Consider the following 16826-nt stretch of genomic DNA (forward strand, 5'->3'; position numbering starts at 1 on the left):
GCGTTGTAGCGAATGTTACTGCAAAAGCAGGCATCAAAATAATTGCTTTCAGTCCATCGACACCAGCTGGCGTTACTGCCCGCTTGAAGACATAAAGCAATGTGAATATTGTATTAGCATTGAGGCAATCTTCACGGGTGGAGCATAGAAGACGTATCCGATCAGCATAATAACGGTCAGGATGCCATGGCTGAAGCATCCTTAGGCGATGGCAATAAGCATGTTTCGTGCAGCACCTTTCGTCTCAGAAATATGTGCAGCTGTATCGATACGGTGTTTAATTAAATGCCCAAAAATTTGAGTTCTAGCCTGTGCATTCGGTATTGATATGACTATGCAATGATGGTCCTTAATAACAATAAATAAATAAATACAGATAACATTGTCGTGTCTTCTTGGTCGCTTATAAGATTTTGCAGTATGAACCGGACTGGGAGGGTTGCGAGAACAGATCCGGGTTCTGAGATACGGCCTTCTCGACTTCCTTGATGGCATCATAGCCATACAGCCAGGGCTGGACTTCAGGACATGTCCTACATGAGAAAGTTAGTATATGTTCAACACAGACTTGAGAATACGACGTACCATCGGCTAGGGAAAGCGCCCTTGAGTTCCTTGCCAAGCTGTGAGAGGAAAATCTCATCACGCTTCTGTTGCTCTTCTCCATCTTGCATGTGGAAATCGTGGCGCTTAATTTAACATGTTAGCACCATGGCAGGAATGAATGAAACTCGGATTATTTACCTGCTTAAAGGTCTCCCGCACAATAGCCTCTCCTCTGGATTTGCGGAGGCTTTCGTATAGTCTTAGAATGCGAGGCAGCTGCGCCTTATCTGTCATGTGTCCTAGAAGCATACCCAGAACAGCGCCATCTTCTAGCGATGAGTTGGCACCCTGTGCCAGGTATGGTAGCATTGGATGACATGAATCTCCACTATAAGTCGAATATTAGCCAAATTCAATGGTGCGTCTGAGCAGAGGTAGACATACATGAAGACAAGGTTGGACTTGTCGTTGACCCAGTTCTCCATTTCACCATCTATGAATATGTCAGCAATAGAAGCTATAGTCTTGGTAATCCGAAACTCACGGTGCATCAACTTCCACTTATCGATAGTGGTATCCACATATTGCAAGAATTTGTTCAAGCTAAAGATAATGATCAGCATAATGCAAGAGGCGTATTCTGCACAGAACTCACATTGGATCCCAGCCAACAAAGAGCTCGCGCATCTCCTCCACAGATCCTGCCTGTCTCGAAACTCCCGGAGGCAAGTTGTCAGGAACCAGCAAGACAACATTGTACATATTTCCTCCACGTAGCGAATATCCAACGGCATGAGCACCGGGTCCAATCCAGAAATGGCACTCCGGGTTCTGAACAAGAGACTTCAGATCCGGATCGGTAATCTGATCCGCAGTCAAAACAATCCGATAGGCAAGATCACCTGTCGGGAGAGGCTCATCCTTCTTTCCAACAAATGCCTCTCGGCACTTAGACCACAGACCATCGGCAGCGATAATAAGATCACCCGAATATTGCTTGCCAGCCACAGAGTGCACGGTGGTGGTATCAAAATCAATGCGCTCAATTCTCTCACCAAGGTGGAAAGTGACACCCAATTCCTTTGCCCGCGCATACAACGCTTGCTGCAGATCCACTCGGTGCAAGTCAACAAACGGCGCGTCGTATTTCGCCCGAATACTCTTGTTAAAAGTAGGATCGTGGGCCAGGACTTGGCCTGAATAACGGTGGACAGTCAACTTGGTAGGCTCGGCTGCAGCCTCCCACATGGAATCAGGAAGCTTCCAATACTGCAGTAACTTGGACGCATTGGGTGTGATTTGCAGACCAGCTCCCACCTCAGCAAGCTCCTGTGCTTGTTCAATAACCTGAACCGAGTGTCCCGACTGCGCGGTGGAGATGGCAGTCGCGATGCCGCTAAGACCAGCTCCGACAATGATCACGCGCAGGCGCGCTTCTTCTGAGACAGCCTAGAGAGTAGCAGAGATTAGCATGTAAACAGTTAGCGGGATGGGCTTCTTTGTTCATACCATTTTTTAGACGTGACTGGGTTCGTACTTTCTGAAGAAAGTAAAAATAGCTAATAGATAGTTGAAGAAGACAACAATCAGAGGAGCTCGGCTTATAATTTGGCGTAATCCGGAATGGCCGGAGTGGACATATGCCCCAGCATCCCCACAGCCTCGGGAATGCCGACCCTCGGATTTCCCAGGAGCACCGAGCGGCCCCAATTATCTTTGTGAACGGTTACGCGGATCTTGATTCAGAACTGCGTGACCTGTCTTTTCTGGGGTGCAGGTCTGGGAGGCGATCCCTGGTGGATCTGATCGAGGCCAAGAGAATGGAGCGCGTGATCCCGACTGGATTTTGTTTCTTTTTTGGGCCCTCAGATCAAAGACTAGTCCGGTGCATTAATTTATTCATAATTAATCATCCTACAAGCTTTTTATACAGTTAGTCCTTATACAATCTCAAATTAATTTGCCCATTGACATTATGTGATCAATACACATAGAAGAGTGCTATGATTGAAGACCACATGGTATTTGGAGGCCCAGCGTTCACACTTTGAAGTACCATCATTGGATACATACCCAGGTATGTAGTACGTATGGATTTAGCTTGCATATTAGCTTGAATCAAGCGAGGCTATAAGCTTTTCAATACCTGGAAATCAGGAACAGTATACATACACATTTTGCCTGACTTACAATTACTATGCTAGGCTAAACGTGGTCATGGAGATGTCAGCTGATCTCGTGCTTTTGTGATGTCTAATTGAAGGGCTCTAAATCTTCGCATTTTCGGTACTGTTCGGTTTTTTTTGAGACACTGGAGAGGAAAAATTCATTATTGATTGGAGTTTATGGTAGAGTCAAGTATAGAAACAATCTATAGTTCAATATACTACACAAGGGTAGCAGTAAACTTACACCTTCTTCATAAGAGGCCAAAGTTCAGCCTTGGGCCCAATCAAAGGCTTAAAGTTGTCACCTTCACAGATCTTCATCGCCTTCTGATACGCCGGGCGCTCAGAGACCCGCTTCAAATAAGCAAGGATATGCTTATGCTTTTCCGTATCAAAGTCCACGGGACAAAATCCCCGCATAGTCGTTAATGTGAAAAAGATCATAATATCGGCGACCGTGAGCTCTTTTCCGGCAAGATAAGCCCCAGTCTGAGCTAGACGGGCCTCAAGCATATCCAGTTGATTCATCGCCTTATCCAATGTGCGAGCCACAAAGGGGGAGCTCGAGTCCGCAGACCGTGCCATCAGTAGTCTCAGAAAAGTGGGCTGAAGACTTCCATTGGCGAAGTGGTACCACTCCAAGAAATTGGGATAGCTTGCACCGTCCTTGGGTGTGGGTGCTAGACGCCCGTTCCCGTGGACAGCCACAATGTAATCCGTTATAGCGCCTGATTCGGCAAGGACAACCCGGGCGTCGGTAACGGGGGATGGGTCATCTTCCATTACCGGAGCCGTGCCAGCTGGGTGGAGGTCTTTGATTGATTGCGGGGCGAAGATTGGGTCGCGCTTGTGTAAAACAAATTTATAGTCGATGCCGAGCTCTTCCGCGAGCCAGATGATCCGCTCGGATTGGGAGAAGCCCATGTGATGGAGTGTCAAAGGCATTGTAGTGAGATCACGAAGGTGCGGAGGTCTAAGGAAAGGGCAACGCTTCTAATTGTAGGTGAACTAAGCGGGTGATCTTGATCTTGAGTTATAACATTGTTGATCGCGGGGCCATGTCCATTTATATCGGTCAGAGCGACCGGGTGAGACATATGACGTCAGGGACCTTTAAAGCTTTCGATCTGGCGATCCTGCGGAGTTGGAGCGGGGCTTCTGACATGTGTTATCATTAAACATGAACACGATTCAGCCAAAGGTTTGCGGAAGATGTATGAACTGCTAGGTTCTGGCGGAGTTAAGAGTTTAGGTTAGGTCCCAGCTTCTCGGCTCTGTCAGCACTAGTACGGCCTAAGTCAAAACAGGAAGGACCCATGGCTACGGCAGGATTCGGATAGTTTAAGGACATAATATTGTGACTCATACACTATTCTCATCCAGCATAGGTAGTCCACCAATATCATCAAACAACCGGGCAATTCCATCGAATGAGTAGTCTGGAAAACCGAAGCCGTGGGCCCAATCTGGGATTTCAAAGCCGGGATGGCTAGGCCCTGGCTCTCCTGACGCGGCCATATCACCATGCTCTCCATTTCCTGTGGCCATGTGCTGAGCGCCAGAGGCGCGGAATTCTCGTAGGTACTGTCGAATAATTTCCACCGATTTCCGTGCTACAACGGACTCTTCCATAGCTTCTAGGATCTCAACTCCCATTTCTACGGAGCGAAGCAGGGGCATCGTATCCTCGCACATGCCGAGTTTTGACATTGGGAGAAGAAGGGTTGATGTCGCAAACATCACATATGTGGTATTGTACCACCTAACAAGTAATTAGTACAGAGTATCAATATCCGACGTTTGAAAGCCTACCAGCATCTGAAAAATTCGTGCACTCGGTAGATGTCATGTATCACCTCGATCGTCTTCATGGCTGCGTCCAGACATTTGGCGATTGTCTCCTCCAATTCACTTGGAGGATGTCGAAGCTTGCGGGTGAAATGGCTTAAGAATGGCCGGAACAATAACATCTTCACATTATAGTATCCTGGCATTATACGGTTAAAAACACCTCCCACTGAACAGTTCAGATGCAACTTACGAATCCCCAGTACAAGCCGTTGTCTTCTTGCCCACTTTGGATCGCGAAGAGCGCTTCGTGGCGACTTATAAGTACCAATATCTGGCCTTAATTTTTCTGGTAAACGTGCGAGCCACCGATCCATCTCGATTTCGATCTGGAGAGCCAGCTGGAGCTTCTCCTGAAGTGTGATACGCGAATGGTAGATCTGGACGGAAACCCGTCGGACAATCTGGGCGAAATCTATCATCCACGGTATGATGGCATACTCGGAGTCATCTCGGGGTGGGAGAGCTCGATTATGGTATTCATCCATACCCAACGTGTCTGGTCGTCCGACTGAAAAGCTCATTTCTCTGCAGAAAGTCAGATACCAATCAACTTGTTGAACTCTAGTCGTCAGTCTACTGTATGCTTACATTTCAAGTGAAAATAGGCCCCTGTCAAATAAAGCTATTAGCCTGAGCCGCCACACGGATCAACTTTCTACTTACCACCAAGTTTTCGAGATCCAGCTCGAACGTTGATCATTAGGGCCCCGGACCTCTCGGTTAAAGCCAGCAGATAGACAAGTGCGCACCGCCAGTCCAAGATACATATAAGCCACTACAGAATTAGCTTAACTGGAGGACTAAATATTAGGGTCTCTTACGATTGGGGTTGAGTTCATTTTGACAGATTTTGGCCTGCAAAAGGGATTAACAATCGCCGATACTGCAAGGGAGTCCATGATTTGAACATACCATTAAATAGAGACATTGAACAGTTTCAAGATCATTTGAGAAGCGCAAGTGATTCAGATATGCTTGGGCTTCGCCGAAAAGCTTCCGACTCCATTCAAAGCGACCCAAGCCGGCAAGAGTATCTTCGTCCCATACTCGTACCAGCGATCCAAAAGACAGGATACTCAAATACAATGCGACGAAGCTGGGTTCGGGGGTACGGGAACGATTTAACCATAAGTCGCTGGCGCGCGCTTGGAAATCCTCCTTGTCGATAAACGGGTGGATGAAATGGATATTCTCAAAATAACCATTCATGAAAATATGCGCCTGATCAAAATAATAATTCTGCTGCTCAATGGAAGTTAATTGGCTAGGGCCAGTGGTGGATGGAGAGAAGCTGGGGTTATGCAGCGTCGAGATCAATGAAAAGTCTGCTGGGCGAGGATAAGATTCCTCATGAGTTTTTGGCTCTCGCGCCTTCTTTAAATGGCCGATGGCGGCTGCAGATGAAGTACTGCCGTGGAATTCAATCGCGTTCGTATGATGATTCAGTTCATTAATCTCGTCGTCCGCGCTCTCCGCGGACTCTTCCGGGCGATCGGTAGGCAGCTTTGTTGTCTCGCGCGGCGTCGAGCCCGTCCGTGGCATGGAGCAAGGTGTGGCATCTAATGCCACGGGGACTACACTGTGAGCGATCGGCCCATTTGGAGGAAGTGGCGAAGTTGTGATCTGTGCCTCAGCCGCGCGTAGCTTAGAGGCCAACTCCTCTACTTTCTTCTCGAGATCGGTGACATAACTATTTCCGTGTCAGTCTTCTCATCTATAGCAAAAGTGGATTCTCCGCCGCTCCGATCTCTAGGAGAAAGGTAGGGATACCTTGCCGACCGGTTGCTTTCACGCTCCCTATAATTCCCCTGGTATACACAATCTAGGTGACTCTCTAGATACCCATTAGTTCTGCGATCTGAAGCCCCCGCACGAGATATACCCCTCCATCGACTTACTTCGGCAATGCGAGCATGGATACTGCTCGTCGCACTTATACTTCTTGGTCCTGCACCGGTCGCAGGCCTGCGCAGCCCGAGGCCGTTTGGCCCGCTTAGGTGCGGATTCATCCACGGGCGAATTTTGGATGGCCTGCATTACTGAGACATCATGCCACAGCGGCAGGAAAATCTGGGGGTGGATCAAGCTAGTTGCAGGTGATAGATGATAACGAACGCGAGATTCGGATTTCCCGGGCAATCCGTATGCAGGTCCACGTGACGGGGGCGCTGCGGGGAAACAATCTGGGGGAACCAATCAGACTGCTCGCCTGCAATATCCCAACGAACATGAACTCAAATCGAATTAGACTCGTTTTGCAGGGTCACGGGGCCGGTATGCATCTCGGCAAATTTCATCGATCTACGGAATGTGCACAATGCCGACGGCCGAATGAATAGAAAGAGGCTTCAAATTTCGCTATTTACAATCGCTATCTATGTACTTCCAATTTACACCCTAGTCATGACATTTGTGACTAGAAAGTCACGTTCAGTCGCTCCGCCACAGATGCCAGCTGCGAGGGGTCCCACTCGGGAGCCTGATCCGGCAGAACAACGCCCTCCACCTGCTTACCCAGCTCGTGGATAAGGGACTCAATGCCATCACCATCGGTGAAGGAGTGCACCTTAACATACTTGCTCACAAAGTCCAAAGCAAACGCCTGTCCAGCAGGAATAACAACGGTCTCTCCCTCGCGGAAGATGGTCTCTCCAGAGCCCTGCAGGCGGACCTTGAGGGAACCCTCCATAACACAGAAGCAGTGATCGACCTTAGCGAAGGTCATGTATTTCGAGAGGACGGTCTCGCCGTAGTCCTTGGACGACTCAATGCTAGAGATGGCGCACACTCCAGTGCTCTGCTTGGTAGTGACGAAGGGGCGGGACATCACTCCACCCAGCATCCAACGTGGGCCAGTGTTGGCACGCAGGAAGTATCCCTCCGATCCCTCAGGCAGCTTCTCATCATCCTTAGTCCACTCTCCCAACTCTGGGGGCTGGTATTGAGGCTGGAAGACGACGTCAAACTTGCCCTTGGCAGCCATAACCTTGGGGATCAGAAGAGACTTCAAGTCACGGTTGTCAGTCTCGGGAGAAATAATGCCTTCGAACGGCTCGGACACGTAGCGGAAGAAGTCGACCCAGTCGCCGGGAGTGATGAGGCCTTGCAGCTCGGTGTGAGGGCCGACATTGTCAGGGTTGTGAATGACCATCTATTTGCGTCGTCGTTAGTCTAGGTCCTTGTAAATGTATTCAATTGGGGTCCACAAACCGGTGGGACATAGGCAAAGTCACCAGGACCCATCATTCGGCACTTGTCTCCATTGTATAGCTTCAGGAATCCCTTAGTCACCAAGAAGACATCGTGGGCCTTGTTGTGGTAGTGGAAGCCGGGAGCATCGGAGATGGTGGAACCGCTTGTGAACACAGCCATCAAGCCATCAGTCTGCTTTGAGGAAGCCAGGATGCGGAAGACACCCTTGCTACCGGGGATAGTAATGCGTTCACCCTCCAGCTGGGGGATGGCATAGGGGACCCGCTCGGCGGGAGGCAAATTTGAGAATGGCAGCGACATTGTGTAGGATTTGTGTGAGGCACAGGTAGAAGAACTGTATCAGACTTGAAAAAAAAGAAAAGGCTTTGACCAAGGAAGAGGCTAAGTTTTAAAGCTACAGAAACTCCAACTCTCGGTATGCGGGGGACACGCTCCCGAGCGGAGGGATCCGTGGCTCGGAAGTCCCGAGATGTCTGCGCCCTCTGGCAATTGGGACATTCTGATTTGTTCCTTTGATGAATGGACATACTACTAGTGGATTCAAACACTTATCACGAGGGATGTTATTGCGAATCATGTATAGTCAGCGGAAGTGACAAGAGGCCGAAGCACGAGCGCCGACGGATAACCCATGTCAGGTACCAAAACATGCAAGTACTGCGGTTACACATTTCTGTTAAAGATCCATAGTATCAATTTGAAGAAAGACTTTGATTTTTCGTTCTTGGTGTAACTGATTCAATTACCAGTTGCAAAGAATATCGACATGGCGGGGTCAAATTCTGCCCCGCACTACGCGTCGCGAGAAAGAGCTAGAAGTGAACGATCCGTAAGGCAGTAAAGTAAGTCAAGTATTGATGAGAAATTCCCCGTGTTTCAAAAACCCCACGGAACTCAGACTCCGATCACCCACCATATCCCACAATCTCCATTAATCCGGGTCATGGTCATGATCATCGGCGATCGCTATATGACCTTAACCGTGAAACCAAAGAATTTTGCTTAGTAAAGTAGAAGGACCAGGGCCTTCAAGCAGTGCTCGTAAATGCCTTTCCGGCGACTCCAGATTGGTCAATGTTAAGCTCCTTCGCCACCGTTAACTATGAGGACGGATAAGATTTCACCCACGATTCCCCACGCTCGTGGGGATGCCGCCTCAGTCCGATTCTGTGGGGTTTGCGCATACTATAATACCTCCGCGCCCTGCTAGCCTTCCCTCTTTCTCTTTCACAATTGATTTTCTCCCTTACACTACCCAATTCTCATACACATAATGGCGTCTACCGATTCAGCCGCGCTCGAGAAGCCGACTGGCGAGTACCGCCAGTACTTGCCCGACCTGAGCCTCAAGCGCTTCCAGGTGATGTGCACGCAGGACGCGCACGAGTATGCGCACGACTTTAAGACAATGAAGCAGCCCCCTTGGTTGCACGGTCTGTATTCGCATTGGTTGGATTTGCTGCAGGAGCCCTTCAAGGGTGTCACCACCGACGGTAAGAAGAATTGCGTCATGAAGAAGCGGGGGAAGATAAAATATATTCAAAAAAAGATTCTAATGTTTAAATTACAGGTCGCGTTCGTCCCGATCTTTTCACTCTGCAAGATGAAGATATCCCAATCCAGCAGATTGTGGACACCACACAGACCCTCCTCGGCCTGCTAGACGATAAGCAGAAGGAAGCCGTCAGCTACCACATCGACTCTCCACAGTGGCGCACATGGTCCAACCCCGAGTTCCTGCTCGCACACAAGGGTGTCCGCCTCGACGAGGTCACCGAGAAGGTTCGTGATGCTGTCATGAACGTCCTCAAGGTTACCCTCTCCCCCGAGGGCTACGAGAAGGCCGTCAGCGCTATGCGCATCAACCACTTCCTCGGCGAGCTGGTCAAGTCTCCCCGCGTCATGAACGAGTTCTCTTACAACTTCGCCCTCTTCGGTCGTCCCTCGACTACCCGGCCCTGGGGTTTCTCCTTCTACGGACACCACCTGTGTCTGAACATCTTCCTGTACAAGGGCCAGATTATCGCGTCGCCGTGGTTCACCGGTGCCGAGCCCAATGAGATCGACTCTGGCCCATACGCCGGTACCCGTATAATGCAGGTGGAGGAGCAGCTTGGCCTGGAGCTGATGCAGTCTCTCACTTCCGACTTACAGACTAAGGCTCGTGTCTTTGAGTTGATGAAGGATCCTGCTATGCCTCCTGGTCGCTGGAACAAGGATGACCAGCGCCACGTGTGTGGTGCCTACCGCGATAACCGGGAGGTTCCCTACGAGGGTATCCTGGCTTCGAACTTTAACGAGGCTCAGAAGAAGCTTATGTACGGCATTCTCGAGCAATACCTGCTTTACCTGCCTGCCAAGTCCCGGGCCTTGAAGATTGAGCAGATTCGTCGCTGGGAGGCGGAGACTTACTTCTGCTGGATCGGTGGTAACGGTGATGAGGATCCTTTCTACTACCGCATTCAGAGCCCGGTTATCCTTATTGAGTTCGACCACCACTCTGGCGTGTTCTTGAACAACGATGAGCCTAAGAAGTTCCACATTCACACCCTGCTCCGCACTCCTAACGCGGGCGACTACGGCCATGCCTTGCGGGCTCAGATCCCCGGTATCGAGGGCATCAATGGAAAGGAGATTGTCTGGTAGGTGGATGATACCTGAAAGTTGGCGTGAATTTTATAAAACCTTGTCATGTATAACTTTATGCGATGAATCTTGATGACTTTTTTATTTCTCTTGGCATTTTTGGGGTTGTGTCCGGGGATGTGTTTTATCTTTTTTCTCATCTTCAACATAGACCGTGCTGGCTGATCCGGTCTTACTGAAGGTCTACCCGAAATACGAAGATATGATTGATGTGACGAGTTCTTTTCAATGAGTAGATCCCGAAAGCAGCATTTATGAGTAGCTCGCTGAAATGAAATGATCCATCCGAATTAGTTTTCTGTCCCAAGACCATATAAAAGTATGTGTACAACCCATAACCCCAAGCATAGCACAATATCGAGTGAAAACAAGAGCAAGTGGAAATAAGATGCCGCCGGACCAACAACACTAAATCAGTTCAAGCCTTAACCCTTTCGTGCACCACAAGTATGACCCCTGAGAATATCGCATAGCACGTATACCCTGTCAAATGTGGGGCTCATGCTGTAACCCTAATATCATCATTGTCAGGAATAAGCTCATACCCACCTTCCGAGGGCAAGAGCTGAGCCGCAACAATGACCGCGCCAGCGCATATCAGACCAATACACCAACTGACAGTGCAAAAGTTCCAGGACTCATCCAGCTGCCAACCAACGAAGAACCGATCTTCATTATCGAAGAGGTATGCCTGAGAACCCCAAAGGATTAGTATCTAGATCTTCTCCAAGAAATCAAAGATGGCTGACTTACCACTATTGACATACTTGCCGCTTGTACAATAGCAGAGCACGCAATCAGGATACTGAGTACGCCCCATCCATTTTCACGGAGCCTTTTACCTCCACCTAGGATGATTATATAGGTGACGATACTCATGCCCTGCAGCACAACAGCAAAGGACATCAAGAACCCGACAGACCGCCACATAGAGCAGAAGTACCGGTCTTCGCCATGACAGTCTTCGCGCGCCGGGAAACTCTCACAAGTATCGGATAAAGAGGAGCAACGACGGTGGAGGCCATAGGAGTAGTGGTGAGCGGGCTAGACAGGGCGAGTACGTCAGTTTTCTGCGGTCACACGAAACGTCTCACAAAGAAGGCGAGTCACTGACCTTTTCGCTATGATAGCTGACCCATTTTGGGATAACGATAGCGCTTATAGTCAAACCAAACGCTGTGTCGTTAGCAGTCCGAGCATCACTGTTGCCTGGTTTCCGTCCAGACTGCGGACGTGTCGCTTACAAGCTAGGAACACCACCAGGGTGGCTGAGTAGACAATCGTTTTTGTCAGGAAGCCTGTATAGTTACGATCGGTTCCCCGTGGCACTAGGTGGAAGTCCATGGTGATGTGAGCGAAGGGGTGGGTATGGAAGGTGGCTCGATATGGGGTGATTTGGTCCGTGCGACGGCAGAGGGCCGGATTTGGGAGGAGACGTTGGAAGGATGGGAGGGTGACTTTGAGGGAAGTCCTGGTTCTATGAGGGGACTTAAATGAAAGGAAACGAACCGAGCACAACCTAAAGGTTAGCCATGCGATTGAGGTCAAGTGAACAAGCGTTCAACTTGATTTCTGGGGTTTTGACCCACTCCTGTCCCACCTTATCAGTCCCCGCTCACGCTACCCGCGTCATGCAAAGATAATACTTTGGTCAAGGTACAACTCTATAGGGTTATAAATTATGGCGCATGCTCTATACACCGCCATTTCCTGAGCGGCACTGTCAAGAATAATTATGGGTATACGAGTCCTTTTTTGACTGAGTAGGGCATTTAATCTATCGTCTACTTGCTCCTTGTCACTATGTGGGGACTAACTGCCTTGCTTGCTGTGAAGTACTGCCAAGGTTCAGGAATGACTCCCTGTGCTTAAGGATTTCCTAAGTCGTTCTACATATTTTCAGATGCATATGTTCACTCTTTCTTGAGGCTTTCTCCTGAAAACTTGTTGAGTTTACCTTATCACCTATCACAGATGTCATCTTACTCAAGGGTACGGCTATGTCGCCTAATACATCACTTTACCATGTAGAACCAATTTGCAAGGAGACCCATCCTGACAGAATGGTCTCTTGGAACAGCCGTCATCATTAGAACTACCTAGGTAAGGAAACCCAGCAATACAGAGGCATAATATACAGTGAGCAGATATTCTCTACCCGGCAAATATCAGAGGCGGGGAAAACATAGCACAAAATAAGTCAACCCAGATGGATCTCGTGGGTCTCATCGCAGCATTCAAGGGACTTGCCACCCAGCAAAAAAAAAGGGAAAAACATCATAAATAGGATAAGAGAAACGCCAGCCAGATTCATGCCAGAATTAAGAATGTTGCGCCGGATAACGTTCATTGCCGTAGCACTCACTTCACTCCGTGCGTTTTTGCTGCAGCATCGCTCGGAAATCATCATTGCTCTTTTTGAGCGGAGCCTCGCCTTCAATCTTGCCGTCGGCCGAGGTGTCCATCTTGTCGCCCTTGTTGGACTCTGTGCTGGGGGTGGGCGCAGTGGCTCGTTTCATCCCAAGTCCGGCCCGGCGGCCACCGCGGGAGCCCGGTTGCTGGGGGCGCCGAATGGGCCCTGCGGTTTGAATAGCGTTCTTGGGCTTCTCTGGTTTGTTCGAGGTGATCCGGGTAGTCTTGTGTTCAGCCTGAAGCGTTTTCATCTCTTCCACGGTCCCAATGTGGAGTGGCCGGCCCGGGATAATTTCTTTGCCCTCGAGCGCCAATTTGGCTTTGCCAGCATCATGAACATCCACAAATTCAACAATAGCGCCTTGGTGATCCGGTCGGAGCACAATCTTGATCAGTCGACCTAACGGTTCAACCAGGGCACGGATACGCGCATCATTGACGGTGTCGGGGACATTCATCAACGCAACTGTGCGATCCCAACGATCACCAACTGTCTCTACGAGACCGGCACCATTAACCTCTGGGGTGGGTGAAGCTGAGGGAGCAACGCGAGAGATGACGGTGCTCGCTATGCGCTTAGCACCAGTATGGGAACTGATTTGAACACGAATTGGACGGGACTTGAGGCTTTCACCATCCATAGCAAGCGCTGCAGTAGCTTCCTCCTGTTAAAGTAGATTAGTACTGGCTAGGAACTCTTGAGCCGGGGAAAAAAATGGATGAACTTACCTTGGTGGAGAAGACCACAAAGCAATAGCCTTTGTAGCCACAATCGACGCTGTAAGGAAGGGTAATATTCTCAATAGTGCCGTATTTCGAGAAAACTTTCCGGATATCTTCCTCCTTCAACTTGAAAGACAAGTTTGCGCAGTAAATCTCACGACCTTCCTCAACTGCTCCACCACGCTTCTGCTTCTGCGCTGGATCCGATATCTTTGCAATCAGGTTCCCTTTCTCGATAGGGGTTCCATCCAATTCGGTGGCGTCGTGAGCGGCCGCTGAAGAAGCGAACTGGATATAGCAAAATCGTCGACTGGTCTGGAATTTGAGTGAGGGCCAACGCACTTCAACAATACGACCGTACTGAAAAAAAAAACAGTTAGTGGTGTTATCTTAAAATATCAGAGGAATCATAGCTTACCTTGCCGAAGAGCTTGTGGAAATATTCGTCATCCGCGGTTGCAGGGAAATTGGCGACAAAAAGAGTTGACTCAGTATCAGACTGGACTTCGATGGTCTTCTCACCAAAAGTCTTCTGATCACGGGTCAAGGCGCTGAGAGCCTCCTCTCTGGTGTCGAATTCAATCTTCGCGACCTCAGAATTCCCATCCTCTCCAGGAAGCATCTTGACGCCATTGATCGTACCAACCTATAATCCGCGTCAGCGTGGCAAAAAGCTGCTAATTGCACAGGATACTTACATGTCGGAAGAACTGTCGCACCTGGTGTTCAGATGTGTCCTTGGGCAAATTCTTAACCACCACAGTTGAGTGTTCCCGATCACGACGAGGTTCAGATGGCTCCTCCTTGACCTCTGAAGCAGACTCCTCACTGCGAGTCTTTTTACTATCAGGCTCACCATTCACATCTGCCTCGTCCTCCCGTTTCCTCTTTTCCGACGATGAAGCAGCTTCGACAGCATTGTTCAATTGCTGCTGCTGTGCTGTTGCAGCCTCGTGGGCCTCTCTCTCTCTTCGAGCATTGACAGCCCTCATGGCCTTACGGGTTTCAATGACAGCAAGTTGCAGCTCATCTGAATCTTCATAATCTTCGCAGTGGGCAAGGTAGGTCTGCACAATCTTTTCGGGCCAATCGAGGTCAGTTCGCGCAATAGCTTGCTTCAAAACTGCAGTGGCATAGCTGGGCGTGGGGGTGCGTCTCGCAGCATCTACTGTCGCCTCGCCCTGAACAAACTTGCTCCAAGAGATAAGCTCCCAAGAGTAATAAGTGAGCCAAAACTCATAGCTGTTGCCACGACGAGCGACCAGGCCTTTGAAAGTCTCCCGCGCACTGTCCCAGCTACCACTTTCGCTGAGATACCGAATGTAAATACGCTCCAGGCGGAACAAGGGATCGCCCTGGTAAGATCGCCCATATTTCTTCTCACCCAGCTCCTGCACACTCTCAATTGCCGAACGAATTCCAACTTCCGCAACATCAAGGTCTTCATCGGTTGAGTCCGAGAGGAATGCGCGTCGGCGGAGGTAAGCACACCACGTGGTATGGACCTTGAGCACTTCTTCCATCCCACCAGCATCAAGCAACCCTGTTGCGGTAGCCCTGTGCTTGATATCGGAAATGATAGCGAATGACAGGCCCTCTCTTTCTGAGCTGAGGAGGTACTGCGACCAGAGGTTACCAGACCATGGACAGTGACGCGTGGCACGGTCAAGGGTAGAAATGGTCGTGGTGGATACATGGTTCTGCATGGATTCCTCAAGAAGAAACATTACGTGACCCTCCCATAGAGCGACGTCAGTGGGGAAACGCAGGACAGCACGCTGATAAATGGCATTGGCGAGTTCAAAGTGAAACTCTCGACGTCGGGGATGCCGACTGCGGGTCAACTCCCATTCGATATAATCGGTGTAAACGGCATATTCGAGGGCCTTGTCACCAGACTCCTCAGCTTTGCTCAGCCGATGTTCGAATTCTTCTCGCGCAGAGTAGATGGCCTTGGTCTTCTTCCCATGAGCGACAGTCTCCGTCATAATGCTCTCGTAGTTTGATTCGTAGTATGTGGATACAAATCCAGAGAAGCTCTGGAAAGTCTGATCCCAGTTTGCATGCGGTGTTTGCAGCCGAGCATCATACAATCCACGAAGATGGTTGATTTTGTCCTGGGAAGGAGACCGGGAAATATCCTGAGCCAAAAGGTCAAGGTACCGATCCCATACCATATGGCTGTTGTTGATTCTCCACCGGGTCGATTCGGCAGCGTCCTTCCACACATCCAGAACTGACTGCCAAGTGAACCTCCGACGGTCTTCGTCCGTCCACTGGCCAGCACCACCAGTTTCCCCGACAGCAGATTTGTAAAGGTACAAGACCCATTCGCCATAGATATGCCAGAGATTGGTGCTACCGTATTCTTCAATGACTGATCGCCTGCACAAGCTTACAACCGCATCGCGATCTGCGGCAGAGTTTGTCAGCATACTCTCATCCTGAATCCACTCCGCCCAAAGATTCTCGCCCATGGCGAAAAGCTTGTCCATTTCCTCTCGAGCTATCCGCATGTCTTTAAGTAGGTCGTATCGCCGAGGATCACCGTGGAGTTCCGGATTATTGGGCGGGTAGACATGATTCACGAAGCCGCCATGCAAAATACCAATGAATTTGACATGCGCGTCGTAGGTGTGGGGGTTCTCTTGGATTTGATTGAACAGATCAGTCGCCAACCGCTGGGCATCTGGGTCTAGGGATGTGTCGGTATAGTTTCTCCGCGCGCTTTCTCGAGGACCTTCAGACATGGCAATATCAAAGGATGTGCGAGGGATGGGAGTGTTGTGATTGATGGTATTCACGTGAGGGTGAATGGTGGAAGGAGATAACTGGTGCTCGTATGACTCGGTACCACGCAGCATATTCTGGGCGTTCTGACGTTGCGGCTGGTGGTGTTGCATTGCAGCCAGGTCGGCCAAGGTGTCCATGCCGGGGGTCGAGGGCTTGGTAGATGACGGCCGTTCGGTCGCAGGTGAACCATTGCCGGCAGTTTGGTTGGGACCGCCAGGAGAGCTACCTCCCGTTGGTGATGTTTCCGAAATGGCAGGACCAGTGGGAGCGTAGATCTGCTGGGCTAGTGGTGAGGAAGTTTTGCCTTTGCGAGCAGAACCGGAGCGCGTCCGCTGAAGTGCCTTATGAGGGGAGGGCCCTGCATTTGGGGTCGGTGGGTTATTTGACGTGACACTAGGCACAGGCGTCGAGTTTCCAGATTGAGGGTTTGAGTCCGGGGACAGCAATGAATTGATGTCCATCTTGCCGGGCCAA

At 49.9% G+C, this 16826-nt stretch overlaps 7 protein-coding genes across 7 annotated transcripts; 1 reads left to right on the forward strand and 6 right to left on the reverse strand.

Annotated features, from left to right (window-relative positions):
- Positions 1–403: 403 nt before the first annotated feature.
- Positions 404–2058, reverse strand: N7503_008650 (putative monooxygenase; the record flags this gene model as incomplete). The annotated part of the gene is made up of 7 exons (XM_057068197.1): positions 404–533; positions 586–689; positions 745–934; positions 991–1039; positions 1091–1149; positions 1202–1995; positions 2056–2058. 7 exons carry the CDS (start codon positions 2056–2058, stop codon positions 404–406), a joined length of 1329 nt encoding a protein of 442 aa, XP_056919052.1.
- Positions 2059–2954: 896 nt separating this feature from the next.
- N7503_008651 (glutathione S-transferase family protein) lies at positions 2955–3659 on the reverse strand (the record flags this gene model as incomplete). The annotated part of the gene is made up of 1 exon (XM_057068198.1): positions 2955–3659. One exon carries the CDS (start codon positions 3657–3659, stop codon positions 2955–2957), a length of 705 nt encoding a protein of 234 aa, XP_056919053.1.
- A 417-nt stretch (positions 3660–4076) lies between these two features.
- Positions 4077–6602, reverse strand: N7503_008652 (Zn(II)2Cys6 transcription factor; the record flags this gene model as incomplete). The annotated part of the gene is made up of 9 exons (XM_057068199.1): positions 4077–4476; positions 4527–4701; positions 4756–5090; positions 5154–5174; positions 5229–5340; positions 5387–5420; positions 5478–6255; positions 6336–6399; positions 6464–6602. The coding sequence occupies 9 exons, from the start codon at positions 6600–6602 to the stop codon at positions 4077–4079; spliced, it is 2058 nt and encodes a 685-aa protein (XP_056919054.1).
- A 379-nt stretch (positions 6603–6981) lies between these two features.
- Positions 6982–8078, reverse strand: N7503_008653 (cupin domain-containing protein; the record flags this gene model as incomplete). Its single annotated transcript, XM_057068200.1, has 2 exons — positions 6982–7716; positions 7776–8078. The coding sequence occupies 2 exons, from the start codon at positions 8076–8078 to the stop codon at positions 6982–6984; spliced, it is 1038 nt and encodes a 345-aa protein (XP_056919055.1).
- Positions 8079–9034: 956 nt separating this feature from the next.
- Positions 9035–10424, forward strand: N7503_008654 (DUF3500 domain-containing protein; the record flags this gene model as incomplete). The annotated part of the gene is made up of 2 exons (XM_057068201.1): positions 9035–9271; positions 9349–10424. The coding sequence occupies exons 1-2, from the start codon at positions 9052–9054 to the stop codon at positions 10422–10424; spliced, it is 1296 nt and encodes a 431-aa protein (XP_056919056.1). The 5' UTR covers positions 9035–9051.
- Positions 10425–10923: 499 nt separating this feature from the next.
- Positions 10924–11768, reverse strand: N7503_008655 (uncharacterized protein; the record flags this gene model as incomplete). Its single annotated transcript, XM_057068202.1, has 4 exons — positions 10924–11115; positions 11178–11468; positions 11539–11600; positions 11669–11768. The coding sequence occupies 4 exons, from the start codon at positions 11766–11768 to the stop codon at positions 10924–10926; spliced, it is 645 nt and encodes a 214-aa protein (XP_056919057.1).
- An 894-nt stretch (positions 11769–12662) lies between these two features.
- On the reverse strand, positions 12663–16813 carry N7503_008656 (U6 snRNP complex subunit PRP24; the record flags this gene model as incomplete). Its single annotated transcript, XM_057068203.1, has 4 exons — positions 12663–13501; positions 13566–13919; positions 13978–14205; positions 14258–16813. 4 exons carry the CDS (start codon positions 16811–16813, stop codon positions 12791–12793), a joined length of 3849 nt encoding a protein of 1282 aa, XP_056919058.1. The 3' UTR covers positions 12663–12790.
- Positions 16814–16826: the final 13 nt, after the last annotated feature.

The sequence above is a fragment of the Penicillium pulvis genome, assembly GCF_028828015.1.
Source record: "Penicillium pulvis strain IBT 33274 chromosome Unknown contig_7_segment1_segment0, whole genome shotgun sequence".
NCBI classification, from domain to species: Eukaryota; Fungi; Ascomycota; class Eurotiomycetes; order Eurotiales; family Aspergillaceae; genus Penicillium; species Penicillium pulvis.